The sequence below is a fragment of the Betta splendens genome, chromosome 6, assembly GCF_900634795.4.
Source record: "Betta splendens chromosome 6, fBetSpl5.4, whole genome shotgun sequence".
NCBI classification, from domain to species: Eukaryota; Metazoa; Chordata; class Actinopteri; order Anabantiformes; family Osphronemidae; genus Betta; species Betta splendens.
The window spans coordinates 7,562,980-7,580,372 of record NC_040886.2 but is presented as its reverse complement, the minus strand read 5'-3'; the positions used below and the strand labels follow the sequence as shown (position 1 = coordinate 7,580,372).

Sequence of the window (17,393 nt, the reverse complement as noted above, 5' to 3'; positions counted from 1 at the left end):
TCATCAAGTACTGCAGTACACTTTGAGGTAATTTTTCTCTACTTTGTGACTTCAGATTACTGCTTAGTACCTCATCTTGAATATAGTATTTTATGTCATACTTACTGGCAGCTTTAGGTACAAGAATGGGTAAAAATGGGCTTTTATTTTGTGGAGGTTTTTTTCAATTATTGCAGTAAATCACGAATTACCAAACTAACTAACTGTAATAGCTTTATCACAGATGCCATGAAGTTTATCATTCCACAGTGTTCTAAAGCAGCATAGTGTGACTGGATTACATAAGATACGTCTGGGTTCACAGTTAACTTTTTTTGTCATCTTATATAATTGTTTCTGCATAAATCATCAAGGTTCAGCCTAGAAAAGTAGAAATGATCATCAGAGCTCTTAACGGCAGTGAGAGTACAGCTACTCTACACCTCTAATAAGTAGAGATAATCAAATGGTTTAATCTTATAATTCAGTTGTTTTTGTTTGTTTGTTTTAAATTAAAAAGTCAGATTTCGGCTGACAGACATTGAAAAAAGCAACTGCATGGTTTTATTGCCATTTCAGCATACATCCAATGTCCTTATGCATTTAGCTACATAAAGCATTTACATTACAGATCATGTGTCAACAGAACAGTTTAAAAATTAGGATTCATCTTCTTTACATATTATACAGTTTGCACACATGTTAATAAATATCAATACAATCATGTCAAACGTAACACACGCCACCTTAAACAACCCTTAAAATTATGTAAGTTCTTTTATTCACAGCTCTAAGTCATAAATAGAACCTCTAGATTTTCCATGCTGTAAAGCAGTGACCACCTGGACTCGTGTATTTTGTTCTATACAGTTGACTAAAAGGCTTTTCGAGTTGACTTCCTGTTTGATGAAGGTTTGTAAAGCACCTTGCATCCGATAGGCTTCCCATCTAAAACGATTTGTTGGTTTTAGGACCTGCTGTAAAAACAAACAAAAAGAAACAACCTTGAGTTCCAGTGGGACTAGTTCAAAAACACGTAAACTCAAAAAAATAAAACATAAGTACAGAGAATGACAATGAAAAAGGCCTCTTGTTGAAGAGTGAAATATGAACACTGCCCTGTACTGATGCACGTGTTGTGTAGTGTTTCCGCTGTTGCGGTGTTCTGTCGCAGACTTCCCTGTGGCACCATGTGAGTGATGCCACCTCCGTTACATGTGGGAGAAATGAATCTGAATGGTCAACTACAGTTCTCTCCACGATTCATTTTCTTTTTTTTTTTTTTAAACAATTTTACCATAGTGGAAGGCATAAAACAAATGCACCGATTTCCAACGGAACCAACGGCGTCTCGGGGAGAGGTCATGTTTAATGATGCTCACATACAGTACTGTATACTGCAGGATGTCATATCTGCAGCCTGAATTCATGACGTGCAACGGCCTGTTGGGGCGTGAAAGTTACGCAATAGTGCAAGATGGTGAAATTATGGGCACTCTCCTGTGAATGCAAAAAAAAAAAAAAAAAAAAAAACGTTCTGTTAAAAGCTAAGAAAAATAAATATATAAAATACACAGCCTTGTTTAATGGATTCCTAGTGTTGACTTAAACACCCTGTGGGTAAAAAAAAAAAAACAATAGAGGAAGTGCAGCCTTTTGTGATGTCTTTGTGGTTCATAAGGATGTGAAAAGTCAGTCGCTAGAGAGAGATGATGTCCTTCTTAGAGTCAGATTGAAAAACACTAAGCCTGGAGGCATCACTCCAGCATTTAACACACCTCTGCAGCAGTTCTTTCAGAAAACGAGGGCATCTCCGTCCGCTGAAAAAAAAGCGACTCGCTCTACACAATTACACACACAAAAAAAACACTATTCTTTACATCAGCAGGACTGAACTCACATTCTTCCCTTTTAGATAATGAGTGAGTCTCCGTCTCCCACTTCAAGGCTGGGACGTGGACGTACCCTCTGCCCGCAGACAGGCAGCGTAAGCGAAAGCCGCCGAGTGATTAACTGCAGCCGCCGTTGGGCAGAGGACATGTAAACGTTGCAGACTTCTTCCACGTCAGAGGAATCGCACGCGTCTGTGAACCTTTCGACACATTCAGTGCTGCAGGTGTGACCGTTTGGGTTCGGCCGCCTGCGGCGGCGTTTCCCCCGATCGGACCCTGTTCTCAGAACCTGATGAGCAATGGTTTCCCTGCTAAGCCCAGTTCAGACTGAAGCCCTTGGAGAGCATGACCGCCTCCAGGTCTTTGTCCTCCTCCTTCTCCCGCAGCCTCTGCTCCTCCAGCAGGGCCACCAGGGCGTCACGCTGCTCCACCACCTCCAGCATCTCGCTCAGGATCTGCTTCTCCTGCGCCAGCTCCTGCTCGGTCTTCAGGTGGTCTGGCAGAGGCGGAGGGACATGAAGGATTAGACAGACGGCAAAGAAACGGCTAATGTCGACTAATTGGCGTTGCTCCATTCACCTTCCACGGCCATGCGCTCCCTGAGTTCCTGCTGCAGTCGGCTCTGTCGGTCCTCCAGCTCCAGCTCCCTGGCGCTTGCAGGCAGAAACGAAGACGGGAGGTTTGTTACACTGAATAATTACAGCTTTAGAAAATGCCTTCAACTCACTTTATTTATTGATGCAGGATTTGAAATAATTATTAGCCATTTTGCCAACAAAAAAAATCTGATAATTTAATAAGTTCTTTCTAAAAAAGGACCATAGATGTGAACACACATCATATATTGCAATTTAACCTTTTTAAGCTTATGATGTGATATTAATAATACTCAGCATTCAGTTGTCAGTACAGTATGTCACTCTATCACTGGGTAATTTATGCCAGGTTTGACTGGCTGCTTGCACCCCCGGCATAGGGTTATGAACGAGCCACAGCGAAGCCATACCTCTTAAATATGACTGGTCAGTTCATCCATTTCAACAGTCAACTACTTACAATATCATGAGCTCTGATTCATAGCGGACCAGGGCGTTTTTCTCCTGCACCAGCTTGAACCACTCCTGCATCAGCTTGGGGTCGTCCTTTTTGCCCATGCCTGAGGGAGAGGGGGAAGCACAAAACCCAAGGTGAGAAGCCCAAAGCGGACGTACCCCAACGCTGATATCACACAGACAACGCAGCGAAAGCCGAGCCAGGGTGTCCTGGCTGAGCGAGGGGGTGGTGGGAGGACGGACACGACACCAACGGGGTCAAAGGCGCTGGAATTACGGGCCCAGAAGATGGTGTGAAGCCCCTGGTCTCATTATTGGTGAACACGCACACATACACACACGCATACACACACACATAAATGCACACACACAGAGTCAGAAGTAGCTGCTCTCTTATCAGGCACTGAACTAAAGGCCGATAGCTCATGCACATGGGATGTCCTGTCAATGAATACAGATAGCAAAGTTCTTGCCAAGCATGTCCGTTCATTGTGGCTGTGCAGACGGAGCGTGGCACCGCTGCAGTCGTACAGTCAGTGCCTCGCGCTTTGAAAAAGGTCTGCTATTACATGCTTTCATTTATCTGTCTGCAGCAGGTGGCGCCAAGCCCGACGCCGCGTGACATACTTAGCTGTGGGAGAGGAGGGTCTTGAAAAACAACAACGAAAAACAATAAATCGTACACACATAAAGCGCATGTCTGTGGTCTCGGGGGCCGGCTCTCGCTAATTAACAGACAAGGGGAAAAAAAAAAAGAGAGAGAGAGAGGAAGCTGGAGATGAGCGGCTCACAATGTGGAGACAAGGAGGAATTATAAAAACGAGCCTGGGTTTCCAAACCCTAACCTACAATGGATGTTTTCCTTTGTTTCTCATTATATTTCAACCTGTTCCACTGCCACCAAGCCTCAGCTCAAGGCTCCAGACACAAAGGGGAAAAGAGCCGCTGGTACCAAGCAACAGCAGCAATAAAACGAGCGCAGAACCAGGCTGCAGACAAAAACAAAAACATGTCTCTTCACGTGGACTAGAAGAACAGGCGACGTGTTCCACTGACAGGTGTTAGACGCAGAAACGAACCAGATGATCCATTAATTTTTAAGCCGCGTTTTGTGTAAGGCTTGAATATTTCAAAGACCAGATCACACCATGCAGGTTTCTAGCTCCGTCAACCGCAAACCTGCCCGCGAGATGACCCCGTCCCCGGTAACCGCCACGGTGTGTCCTTTTATAGAGGTGTCATTTCATGAGGACATGACACTTTTAACATCTCCTCAGAACCTTAGGTCCCAAATTCCCGAAAAACACCACGGCAAGAACGCATTCTGCAAGTTATGAATCATTAAGGCAAACAGAAACACATGCTGTTAATTAAAACACACTAGAGCAAAGTAGTTTCCCCTTCAGGCCAATGTGAAATAAATCCTCTCTAACTCAATACTTCCATGGATAGATCAGAACACAAGTTCTATTAATTCATATAGGAGTCAATATAATGTCTGGGCCATGGACACTTCCACTATTTGGGCAGTTTATTTTCATATTGCTGAGGTTGCATTTATTAGGGGAAGGGATGAACCACCTATTGCCTAACTTCTGCAATCTAGTCTGTATTTATTAAAGCAAGTCTAAAAATACACAGTTGCCAAATTAAAGAAAAAGTAAAAGCTCATCAGATATTTCCACATATTTGGCATATTTCTATATATATATATATATATATTACTAAAAAAAAAAAAAAAAACAAGCCACTAGTGTTCCTTTTTTTTCTCCAGCATCTATCCATCAGCTGCACACTACAAAATTAAGGCAACAAAAATGAACCACCTGTTTAGACACATCACAAACTGTGCTTTTAATTTGAAATTTTAAATCTTTATTTTGAGACTTTGGTTTCTGGGGAAATCTACCAAGCACAAACAGCGAGGACTAGAAGAAGAGGAGAGAGATGGGGGCGAGGGAGGAAGCCCGTTTCTGGAGAGCCCAACGGTCGCCATGGTAACCCCTCGACAACCGTCAGCAGAGGCGGCGAGGGTTACATTACCTTCCAGGGAACAGCAGGGGCAGAAGGAGAAAGGTCTTCGGCGTGGCCTCCCCACAAAGGGCTCAACTTCCACAAGACAGAGGGTAAGAGGGTGAGGGAGTGACGCAGGGAGGTGGATAGGTGGGCGAGGGAGAGAGACAGGGAGAGAGAGAGAGAGAGCGGAGAATATAAAAGAGCAGAGATGTTAAAAGAAAGAGCAGAGGGCGCAGGGTGTGGGAGGAAGGGGACGAACGAAAGGAAAAAAGAAAAAGAACATTGACGAGAAAATCAAAAGGAAGGCAGGAACTCTGATAGGTAGAAGACAAATCACCTAGAGAGAGCAGGTGGGAGAGATCAGCCTTGTGGTGTGAGGGATGGAGAAGGGGTAAAAAAATAGAAAAACAGAAAAGACCTGAAGCGGAGAAAGGAGAAACAGTCCTCCTGTTTGATCCTACATCTGCAGCTTTTCAGATAACCTCCAATTAGGCACCAGCCTACACAGCGCACATGGCCAGCGTTTGTCAGCGCACAAAGATTGGATCCTATCATTAAAGCCGTTACTGATCACTTCTAAGCCTGTGAGCGTGTCTCAGCCTCTCCACTGAGCTCAACTAGTAATTAGCGACTTTGAATCGTAGCCATGTGTAAAATTTAACTTGTCACTTTTTAAACACACTGTACACCTGTTAGATATAATGTGTCACATTTACAAATCCTTAAATAAAGCATGTAAAATACAGGTTAAGTCGAAAAGAAAAAGAGGAATAAGGTCCTAACGACATTAAACAGGTAGAAGATTAAATGAAGCTTCGTACTGTAGGCTCGTGGGTGAAAGCTGGATGAGTAAAAAGGCTTTTAATTACAACAAGGGACCATCACAGAGAAAAAATGCAGAATCTGCCAGTAAACTTTTATGTTTTTGCAGAGACATGAAACGCACCATTACCTCTAAACGCTCCATAAACCAATAATTACACAGGAATTATTAGATGAAGGAATCTGATGTAAAATGACAAAACTGTAGAGTAGTCTTCTCATTATCCCTTTAGTTTGTATGCTGATGAATCAGTGACAGCTGTGCAAAACTGGGTTATTGAGTCAAAAGGCTACATTTTTGCCAGGTGACAATCAAATGCTTTTTAAAAAGACTCATCCTGAACACACGCTGAAGTTCGTAACCTCCAATTCGTTCATACAGCCCAAGAGAAATTCCCTCTGTGGCTTGTTATACTGCAAACACAGCGATGGGACAGACCACAGGAGCACACGCGCCTCCATCCGTCAGTGCGTCACAGCGGAGGCGTGAAAACAACCTGGTCGACCAGTGGAAAACGTCCACGGTGCACTTACTGTACCGTTCACGTGTGTGTGTGTGTGTGTGTGTGTGTGTGTGTGTGTGTGTGTGTGTGTGTGTGTGTGTGTGTGTGTGTGTCAGAGCTCCACACAATCTGCTGTCTGATGAGCGGCTGAACCAGCGGGACACGACCACACAGAAGCGCAAGCTCTGCCCACATATGTAGAAATGCACCTTGTGTCTCTCCTGTGGAGAGCTTCTGTCGACGCTGCAGCAGCAGCAGGACAGGATGCATTCCACAGTCGGAGCAGAAACCACGAGACGCACGTTATTACCCAGACACGACGGACACGGTTATGGGTGACCCCTGCTGACTACACAGGGAGGGTTGCAGCAATGTCTATGAGCACGCACACACACACATACAGTACACACACGCACAATTTGGTAGTTGTGCAACTGAGCAGTATGAGAGAGTCAGGGGAGCACAGGAAGGAGCTATGGCAGCACAGCTGAGAGGGGAGGCGGGCGGATCAAGTGCAAGGCGGCTTTCGCAGTGCATTAAATGCACAGAGGGTCAGTGTGATTATGCAGCAAGTGCCTCTTTAGCATCACTGGACAAATGTTATGAGAACAAACACAATCACATATCAAGAAAAGCTCAAAAGAAAAGATTGGATGAAACTTTGAGAGTTTTTGCATCCAGACTCTTTCTGTGGTAAAGATCTGAATATGTGCATCTGTGTGATTTATTTAACAATAAAACAAATCTCATGTACTGAGAGCCTTACATTTAGTGTTTCCCCAACCCAAACCAATTTGTGGTTGCTTCTGATTGACAAACAGTTGGTTTGGTTTTAAAATTTCTGGCACGTTTATCTCTAATGAGGATGTTCTGCATGTACTATGCTACATAGTAAATAGAATTATTATGCTGTTCTTAGGTTCTCAGCATTTGCACAGTTTTTTTAGACACACTGATGTACATTGATGTTCGTGTCTACATTGCACTTGAATCTTAGTCTGCATGCAGAGGAGTGACAACAGTTACTCATTAATTCATTCATAAATATTTTATAAGTTTATAGAGATCAAAGATGATCTTAAGAGGGGAGCATAAGGCCAAGTGTGTGATCTTTGTTTGATGTACACAGAGTCTGGAGCAGAAATCCAATGAGGGTACAGAAACGTGGGAAGGAGGTGGGGGAGGGAGGGAGTCGGAGCAGAAAACTATGGCAGCGAGGCTAAGAGCTAGCCAGCCAGGTAGAGTAAAACAGGTACAAGGCTCAGGAGTGGGGGGAGGGGTGGGGGTGCAGGTTGGGTTTAGCCATTAGGTCAGTTCTAAAGCGACAGGTTGAAATACATACCGCCCAGATGCAAGTCCAGGATTTCACTGTAATTAGAATCTCCCCAATAGTCTACAACGACAGGGATATATTAGAGATAGGAATTATTTCAAACAGCCCCAAACTGGGCACACACACACACACACGCACAAGTCAAACAATGTCATGCATGTTCTTGCAAACACACACACACACTGACACACTGCAGCGACACTCAGAACAAAGAGAGTCCGTCGGTACTCACCACAGTGCACAGTGTGGTGCATTGCATATCCATTACAGACCACTACATAGATTTGCTGTATTGCTGTTTACTGGCTCTGCTGAACTTCGAGTGCAGCGTTGCCGGATGACTCGCTCATCCTTCGCGTGTGATTCGAAGTTGTAGGACAGCGAGGAAAATCTTTCATTTTCCCCCCACTTACGAGCAATCGAATCTGTGTGCACCAGTGTTCAGGTACATTATCATATTAATTTAATGCTTATTTATTTCAGACTGAGAGAGTAGCAAAGTGTTAAGTGAAACCTCTGTGTGTAATAGATAATGTCAGAAACAAAAGTCTGCTTTGCTTTTTGCCACGACAGATAAATAAAATCGCAACAAACATCTGTGTCGAGTTGCTCAGCTGCAGCGCACATTCGCGGACAAGCTCCTATTAGAAGGACTTGTCAGCCCGCAAACCAATTTAAATTTGATTTCTTCTGTTCTGATTGCATTCGGGCGAGCGTTACGTGACGTGAGTTTGGATCCGAGCACGGAAACTCTCCTCATTGAGAGACGAAACACATCCAGAATGAGCACACACACACAAATCTATGTGGGGACACACATTCTCCTGATTGTCATGCAGCGCGGACGGACGATGGCGGACATGTCATGGGCAAACAGAGACCAAGATGTTCGGAGATGGAGAACGGTGTTGCAGTGTGTCACCACAAATGGGTCCCATGTAACAGTGTCACATGTCATAAAGATAAGAAAAAAAAAAACTAACGTAGCGCTAATACCTGATCTTCTTTTGTGCTGTTTGGGTAAAGTATATGTACCTTTATAAATCCCTTTAAGAGAGTAGATAATAAACAAGTTAAACAAGCTCAGACATGTGATTAGAAAAAACAGCTAATGGGAAAAGTGCATTGTTTATTCAGTTGCTGGGGAAAAATGAGCTAATTAAATCTGGGTTCAGTGGATGATAAAAGCCCTCGTGACCATTAGGTCGATGAGGATGAAACCCACTGACAGCTGTATGCTGCATAACCCCCAGTCATTACTCACATTGTTGTATACACAATAAATAATGTGTTATTGCTGCGCACATTTACGTCTGGTAACAGCGTATTCCTCTCCTCAGACGTATATTGTCTGTGATAGTCCCTTGTCAAGACCAATCAGAGTTTATTACCACAGGAAAACAATCGCTACAGAGCTGAACAGCTGCTGAACGCAGACAGTGAATTTAACTCAGGCTGAGCGACCACAGGGGGTCTGCTCCTCTGGGCCAGCGTGACTGGACGTTACATCACCCTAAACATTAACAGGGTTCCCCTATTCCCTTTGGAGCTCTAGAACAGGCAAAGGTCATATCAGATAAAACATGGTCTCACAGAGTCAGCATAGGAATAAAGATAAGACTCAACTGTCACTCTTTACTAAACCACTAAGTTGTTGATAATAGGAGACTTGTGCTCGGGTTCTCTGACTGAGAAGCAAAGTTTGAAGCTACGCGTGATGAGCGCTTACCTGCTTCTCCCCTCAGAGCTTTCTCCACGGCCACGCCCCTCTCCTCCAGCTGCCTCTGCTTCTCCTCCACCTGCTCCAGCTGCCTCTGGATGATCTGAGCAGACAAGCGGCGGCGTCACGACCGGCGCGATGTGCACATGCGGAAAACAAGCAGGGGCACGAGGACCGGACATTAGAACCACGTAGGCGCTCACGCACGGCCGCGCGGAACACTAACACCTGCAGCCAATCGCAACCGATTTGTCCCACAAACTTTCCAAGGGAGGCGGCTACAGGGGTAACGGCTCACTCTCCTCCCATGCAACAATTTACGCTCATTAAAAATAAATCTGTATAGCTGCGGCGGGAGTAGCTCTAATTAGCTGGAATTTCCAAGTGTCTGCTCTGATGAGCGTTAAAAATACTATTCGCTGGTGCCACACAGGTGAGCCTGCCCGTATAAAAGACCAGAATCAAACGGCCGCTGCTGCTACATCCACATACTTTAATCTGTGAATGTTAAAATACACTTTTCATCTAATTTAAGAGAAGATAACTAGTGGTTGAACTGGTGTGAAGGTGAAACATTAATCACAAACAGGCTTCGTTTGATAGGGTTTTTTTCCCCCTCAGAGGCTCTGGAGTCGATGCTGAACTTTATCAGCGCCGTGCAGCAACAGGAGCTAAATAAGCCGCTAAAAGGAAGCAAAACTCAGTGCTGATTCAGTGAACTAGGACCTCAGCTTTGGAATCCGACTGATGTCGTAACTGTGCAGCCGAGGAGGAGTTTGGCTTAAATCCAGGAAGGCTGAGTCACGTGGTGCAAAGAAATGACATTTCAGAGCGACAGACAGGAGCATAATCGCCCTCTGTCATTTATTCCTTTTCGTTTTCTACTAAATGCACCAGTGTTTCAGGTTGCAGTTGTAACAGTGGGAAGCTGGTGCGGGCCCATCAATTACCTGGGCTCTGTGGAGCCTCTTGAGCTCCTCCTGCTTCGCCTGGCGCCGCGCTGCCTTCTGGACCCTCCGCGTCAGCTTGGCGTTAAGCTCCTCCTCTGTGTAGGTTTTCTGTTAGAGCAATAAAAAACAGGAGTCAGAGGAGTCTCATCCGACAGCTGTCAATGTGTGCACTTGGCTTCATGGGGGCCTGGGACTTCAGGAAAAAGAGGAGGGAGGGGAAAACGATTAGAACGATGTTTTATAAAAGGTGGAGGGCAACACTGGACTAGAGGGCTACTCCAACTACAGCAATCGAACTGCTAAAGATAAAACATACTACACAAGATGTGACACATCAGCTTCGCTGCAGCTCTCAGCTGTTGAATCCCTCTTTACATTATAATGTCTTTCACAAACGTAGGCAGCACAGTATGGAACAAGCAGGGTGTTTGCCCCCATTAGCCGACTTGTGAGGACACGAGAAGCCGGAGTAAATCAGGAGACAGACACGATAGGTTTGCAGGAAAATGCGCCAAGAGTCAAATCAGCAGGCAGCCTGGAGTCAATGCAGCACCACAGTGACAGATATGCGGATGCGCGTCAGAGGAGCATCCGAGGTGCAGAGGTGTTAACTGGGGCCGGAAAGATGAGCGCGGTTTGGAATAAAGTTATGTTTCAACAGAGTGGATGGCAGCAGTGAGCGGGTGGGTCCGAGTGTCACATGCACCCAGAGAGGACAATGAGCTGGAGGCCAGACGGACACACACGGTGGCGTTATGACAGTTACTGGAACATGCGCGAAGGAGCCGGAGGGCAGGGTGGAGATGGAGGTTGAGGTGCGTCGAAATGGAAAAGTGTGTAATACTACCTTTGTGGCGTACGATCTCTTGAACGCCAGTGCATGAGGGACATAAACGGACTTGAGGGGAGGACAAAACATAAAAAAAGGGGAGGAAAGAAACACGATAAAGGTGATATGATTAAAAATGGTTAATGGTTCTGTTAAGTTGGTTAAATTAAAACAACAAAAATAGCAATTAAAAAGTCATAAATGGAGCAGGTACGATTAAAAACAGGCAATGTTAATACCCCACATAAAAGGAAAAATCATATGACAGGGTGCAGCAACATTTAGTACATCTACAGGATGTTAATTCAACATCAGCCACAGTCATACTAGAAAAGTACTAACAATATACTCACAGAGCTAGAAAACTACACCTACAGACTAGAGGTGTCCAGGACGCAGCTTTAACCACCAGCTGCTGTTTATAATCATAGGTTCAGATTCACACTAATAGACATGAAAATTAAAAAAAAAAGTGTCAAATCCTGTCAGCGTTTAACTTTAACGTCTCTTAATGAATTCATGTCCCGGAGGCTGGAACTGGACCTAAGCCACCAGAAACACGCACACAGACGGAGCAGCAGTGGAGCCAATCATTTGGAATTTCATAAGCATAATGAATGCAAATGGAAATTGTGTAAAGCTAAATTGGACTAATGCAATACGAGCTTTGTTTTGTTGGTTTTAGTTATTCAAGAGATTTTCCAATTCATGTTCTATTATGATGCTTAGAGCTTTAAAAATGTGTTATTATAATTTGCCTGTTAACCGTTACAAACCTAAACACATTTCCACACTAACATCGCTTCAATCTAGAATACTTTGGATTAATTTGAAGGCCGCCTCAAAGGCCAGAGGCAAGCTCCAGTGTCAGAACATGAAATAATTATTGTTCTCATCGCAAACATGTTTATTTGAAATTCTAAATCATTTAGCTTCCACTGCGTAATACCTCCTCTTCGTCTTTCTCCTTCTCACGATCAACATCTTTCTCCCGCTCTATTGCGTTAAGCCTCTCTTTCAACCTCTTTCTTTCCTTCAACTCTCTCCTCCTCCTCTCCTTCTCAAGTCTCTCCTCCTTTACGGCTTCCTGCTGCATGCTCGACACTAGGTCAAAGAGGTCCGTGTGGCGCTGGGAGTGGGAGAAATGATTGGTTTTAAAGAAGAGAGAAACGTAAATGGATGCAGTGGAGCAGCCTTGCCACAAACGTTGTCAATAAATACCCCACAGGTAAGTTGTGTTGAACTAATGTACAGTAGATAGGGAAAAAACACCTGCTGGAGAGCTGTGGATTATTATGCACAAATAAACAACCAAAATGAGCTCGTGAATTAACTTCCAAAGCAGCAGTGCGTCCGCTCAGCCCGACTCTGCAAGGCTCAACAGCTTTACTCACATCTGCCTTTGACTTCTGGGACGATCTCTCCAGAACGTCGTCGCAGGACAAGTCCGAGTCCTCGGAGAAACTCAGGTTTCGACGCAATTTCAAATCTGTGACCCAAATGAGATCAGAAACATTAATTAGCTCGTCATTCATTCGAGGACACCGGAGCCATTTTGGATCTGCTTTCTCACCTGATGACCTTCCAACAGGTGACATCTTCTTCTTCCCAGAGTCCTGAGTGGTGGAACTCGAGGACGGCGTGCTCGGGCAGGACTTGTCCTCCTTCTTCTTTTTGTCCTTCTTGTAGCCCGAGAACACGGCCTTCCACAGCGACTTGTGCTTGGGCGGCGTCTCGTCCGTGCCAGACAGCCTGCTGCCGTCGTTCTTGGCCTTTTTCTCCTTTTTATTCTTGCGCGGCGAAAAGAGGGAGCTGCGTTTCTTGCTCTTGCCGGCGGAGGAGCCGTCGGACGACGCCACCGAGCTGTCCAGGCTCTTGTTGCTGCTGAAGAAACGCTCGGGCAGAGTCTCCGCCTTCTTGGACTCCAGCGCTTTCACGGCCGACGTCTTGGGAGACACTGCGGACTTTTTACTTTTCCCAGCAACTTCTGGGGCGACGCTCCAGGCGACTTTGGGCGAGGCGCCTTTATCGAGATCCGAGTCTTTCATTTTAGTTAACTGCTTGGCCATAGCGTCCTTCAGAGCCTGGCTCTTCACAGACTTCTCCCTCGCCCTCATCCTCTCCTCCGCGATCTCCTTGGCCTCCGGAGAGAACCGAGTGGCCCTCTGGCTCTTTAAGGCGGAGTTCACAGGGATATTGGGTCTACCGTTCTCCATGGCGAGGGCCAGATGCAGCGGCGGTTTGTCCCTGCTGGGCTTGCTGCTGGGTGGCGTGTAATACCTGCTCACGCTCACGTCTGGCGTCCGCTCGTCGTACGCCTCCTCGACGTCGTCGGCGAACGGGATCTCCTCCACCGTCTCCACGAACGACTTCCTCACCTCCGCCGGCCGCGGCTTCTTCTTCTCCCTCATGACGACCACCGGTGCCGCCGTCGGTTCGGCCTGCGGCGATGACACTTTCCTGGGCGCGGGCTTGGGCGCAGACACGGGGCTCAGTTGGGTCCTAGGTGCAGGAACAGGAGTCTTGGACCTCGCCGGCTCTTTGGCACGTTCGGACTCTGTTCCGTTGCCCCACGACGCCTGGTGTTTCTGCTGCCGGAGCACAGCCGGAGACTGATTAGCAGGCACGGGCGGTGGTGGACTGGAGGGCGGGGTGAGCATGGCGGAGTCCGATGTATTGTAGCTCCCACTGTTTGCTGTCTGGCTCGTGGCCAAGCTCCCGTTCAACCCCAAGCCCGAGCTGATGCTGAGGTCTCTCTTATCGGAGCCATTACTCTTGGGCTCCACAGGAACAATGGGAGTAATAACCTGACCTTCAAGTGTGATGTTAATCCTGCGAATGACAGCGCGGCCAGTGAAGGCAGGCTTCGGCTCCTCAGCCATATCTGGAGACTGTTTCTTGACAGGAGTAGGGTCCTGCATCGAAGTCTTAATCACACTCCTCTCTAAGATTTTGCTACTGCGGTCCAGCGGAGTCAGGCCCAGGCTCTTCCTTATCTCGGCACTCTTTAACCAGAATTCCTCAATGATATCGGTCTTCTTGGACGGAGTGTCCTCCGTTAAAGACTCTTCGGACTTCGAGGTTTCGGGCGTGCTCACGTCCGATTTGGCCACAGGCGTTGACGTGACCGCAGGGATAGGCTGAGTTCTTACTGGAGAGTCTGAGGAAAGAGGCGAGGACGGTTCGCGGCAGGTCAAGGGCTGAGCGCAGATGGGGGAGAGGGGGTTGCCTGTGAGGGGGCAAATGGAGCGGTGGGGATAAACCGGAGATTTAGGGGTGTGCGTTTCTGGCAAAGGGGTGGGCTGGGCACAAATTGGGGAGATGACCGGAGACTTAGGAGATGCAACAGGTGGTTCAGTAGCCGGCTTACACAGGGAGGAGGTGGGCAATTCCGTAGTTAAACTAGGGAGAGATGATGCGTGCATGCTGGTAGGAGACGCCGCCTGTACGCTGGCAGGACCAGCAGAAAAGACAACGGTAGGAGACGGGACAGAATGAGGACTCTGAGCAGCAGGTGAAGGGCACAGCGGACTCTGGGCCGACAGGGACGGAGTTGTCCTCTCGGGCTTTGTTTCCTCTGGTATGAATGGGTCTGAAAAAAAGCGAGCGCCTGGGGATTTCATCTGTAAACAGAGAAAGAGAGGGTTTTGTACAAGCTAATGCTAAGAAATGTTTGAAAAGTCTAATGAGCTCAGCTTCTCACATGCGTCTCTTGTAGCGGGAGGAGGGGTGATAGGACAATGGCTTCTTTTTGGATTGGGCTGATACTGGAGGGCTCTAAATGCACCAAAAAGAGAGAGGTTATTATATTAATTAGTCTAAGAAGTGCATGTGTATGATTGGTTTGAACAGATAAGGAGCATGTACCAATACTGGAAGCCATTCCTAAACTCTCTGACTTCTTGTCTTCCTCAGGTAGAGATGCAGGATGCTGCGATGCGTGTAAACGAGCCTCAGCCTCGGCATCTGAAGGGATGTCATCTGGAATGTAAACACGAAACTCCTCTGTCATTTATCGACATCATTTTAATTACCACCACGAAGCCGAGTAAACGCTACACAGTTGTGTGTGTTTGTTTACCCTGATCCATCTCCGTGCCAGGCTCCACATCTGGACTGTCTGCTTCTGCTTCCAGGTCGTCATCTTCACAGGGCTCTAAGAGAACAGAGAGGAAATAAAGGGAAAATGAGTCGGCTGGCTAACTTGTTCTATCTTTAGTATCAACTTTTATAAGCTACCTAACAATCAAACTTCTCTCAGAAATTCAGCCTAGAGGCTGAACCTTAAAAAAAAAAAAAAGCACCCGAGTTCAAAAGTATCAGGGCCAATTTGGAAGAGTGAAGCAAGAAATTAAGGTTTGGAAAAAAAAAAAAAAAAGGATGAAAAGACTTCAAAACTGGCATCTTCCTTCAGCAAAAGGCTTTAGGCTAAGTGTTATGGCAAAAATAAATTGGTTTTGAATGTAAATAAAAATATCCTGTATACGCCGATTAGTAAATAAAGACAGTGGTCACAGTTAAGCATTAGTATCTATCCATTTATGAGAAAAAACACAAATGGAAGATGTCAGACTCAAGCAAAAGCAAACAAACTGTTAATGGCACCAGTTAAAAGATGATCAGCAAACATGCAAATGTAGAGTTTATACAATCGTTAATAATAGAATAAAAAGCACAAGGTTGACTAGAGCTGCTGCTGAATGAATGCATTAGATAACGCTTGTCATGTGGACGTACAGACACACACTGAAAGAACATCAGACTGCAGTGGTTCTGGGCACAAGGGCATCTTTACTAAGCTTTTAACCCAGAACACAAGTGCTGACCATGAATCCGAATGAACGCGTAGGACTCTTACTCCATCCATTCAAGCTTTTAAACAGCAGATAAAGCACCTCAACAGTGTCATGCACCCAACGTTGTGCAGGCATAAGTGCCATTAAGGGGTTAGTGTGAGATACAGAAAAACGCTAAGAGTAACACCACATTTCATGTGAAATGCCTCGCACATTAAACAGCAGCGCAACAAACACGACTGCGCTCAGTGTTTGAGGTTCGATGGTTCGTCCGTCTTATAAATGTTGCATTAAAGTCCACCATCCTATGTATGCGAGGAGGAAATGCAGCCGTTTGGAAAGGTAGGATCGTGAAAGGTGAAAGACGAGCGTAGATGTGCCCACGAGAGAGCACATCACTTGTGTGTAGCTGCTGGAAAACGCATGCACTCTGTGTGCAGGTGTTTCTGCATGCTCCAGAAAAAGGCCAGCTGACAGACAGAGAGAGAGACAGCACGATTCTGAGACGGGATACCACGATCCCTTTTAGGTCCGAGCTACCTCCAGACATGGACTCCAACCAGACTCTCACTGCCTCGTGTCGGGCGGATGTGTGGGCAGGGGCTACATTCAAAGATACGGAACATCAGGAGGGATAGATGGCCGGAAAATAACAGTAAAGTGGTTAGACACATGGGAGAGAACACAACAGAACACAAAAGAACAAAGCAGAACAAAATCAAAAAGGGGGGGGGGTTATATGGCGCGCTGGGATATGGTTGAAACATTCCAACCCAGAGGACCAACAGCATCTCTGAACGACAAATAAAAAGGATCAAAAGCAAAATGTACACGTTCCAGGAAAGAAAAGAAATGTGACACAGATGAACAAAACGAGATGAATGGGACGAGAAAAGAACAGCAGCCGCCGCACTGGTGAAATAAAACCCTGATCCACAGCGCTTCCCAGGTGTGTGGCTCCTCTGGGTGTGTTACCTGTAGAGGAGGGCTGTGTGAGCTCAGAAGGCTGGGACAGCTGAGAGGCGGCCGACGGCTGGCCGTCCTTCTCCCCCTCAGAGTCCAGGTGTGTTCTCACCAAACCTGGAATGGCCTGGGGATCCACAGGCCGCAGGACCTGCTGGATCTGGAGGTTTCTGACTAAATGAGGCAGTTGGTGTTTGTTGCATTAATTTTTTTTAAGTTTTGAGTGTGTTGAAGTTGCGCAAAATGACCAGACACAGACAGAGATCATTAGACAGGGAATGTTCAGAACGAGAAACGAAAAAAGGAGGAGGGAAGGGGACAGAAAAACAAAGAGAGAGAAAGAGATTACAGTTAGAACACAGTGGCCACGGAAAACCATCTGCGGGCAAGCAGAGGGAGGAAGCGTGCACGGAACAGCAAGAATGTCAAACCATAAAAGTTAGTGTCAAAAATGTAACGCTGAAAAAAACAAAACTGCATCCATTCGTTGAACAGAACAATTGTGCTACTAAATTCCAAACCATAACTGCAGCTCCTG

The 17,393-nt window shown here is 46.1% G+C and overlaps 1 protein-coding gene across 39 annotated transcripts in view; it reads right to left on the bottom strand.

Annotated features, from left to right (window-relative positions):
* Window positions 1-520: 520 nt before the first annotated feature.
* Window positions 521-17,393, bottom strand: part of mical3a (microtubule associated monooxygenase, calponin and LIM domain containing 3a) — a 52,314-nt gene continuing 35,441 nt past the window's right edge. For 19 of the 39 annotated variants that reach the window (XM_055509629.1, XM_055509631.1, XM_055509632.1 and 16 more), the window contains 17 exons: window positions 16,868-17,029; window positions 16,433-16,495; window positions 15,178-15,252; window positions 14,964-15,077; window positions 14,800-14,873; window positions 12,670-14,719; window positions 12,491-12,585; window positions 12,046-12,225; window positions 11,115-11,165; window positions 10,268-10,375; window positions 9,327-9,420; window positions 8,594-8,644; window positions 7,607-7,657; window positions 4,967-5,032; window positions 2,928-3,027; window positions 2,451-2,524; window positions 521-2,367 (listed from right to left, as the gene is read on the bottom strand). In XM_055509629.1, coding sequence (XP_055365604.1) covers window positions 2,183-2,367; window positions 2,451-2,524; window positions 2,928-3,027; window positions 4,967-5,032; window positions 7,607-7,657; window positions 8,594-8,644; window positions 9,327-9,420; window positions 10,268-10,375; window positions 11,115-11,165; window positions 12,046-12,225; window positions 12,491-12,585; window positions 12,670-14,719; window positions 14,800-14,873; window positions 14,964-15,077; window positions 15,178-15,252; window positions 16,433-16,495; window positions 16,868-17,029 — 3,593 coding nt within the window. In that variant the 3' untranslated portion in view covers window positions 521-2,182. Of the gene's footprint in view, window positions 2,368-2,450; window positions 2,525-2,921; window positions 3,028-4,966; window positions 5,033-7,606; window positions 7,658-8,580; window positions 8,645-9,326; window positions 9,421-10,267; window positions 10,376-11,114; window positions 11,166-12,045; window positions 12,226-12,490; window positions 12,586-12,669; window positions 14,720-14,799; window positions 14,874-14,963; window positions 15,078-15,177; window positions 15,253-16,432; window positions 16,496-16,867; window positions 17,030-17,393 lie in introns of those variants that run through there. The other 20 variants (XM_055509641.1, XM_055509645.1, XM_055509655.1 and 17 more) reach the window with 15 other exon arrangements.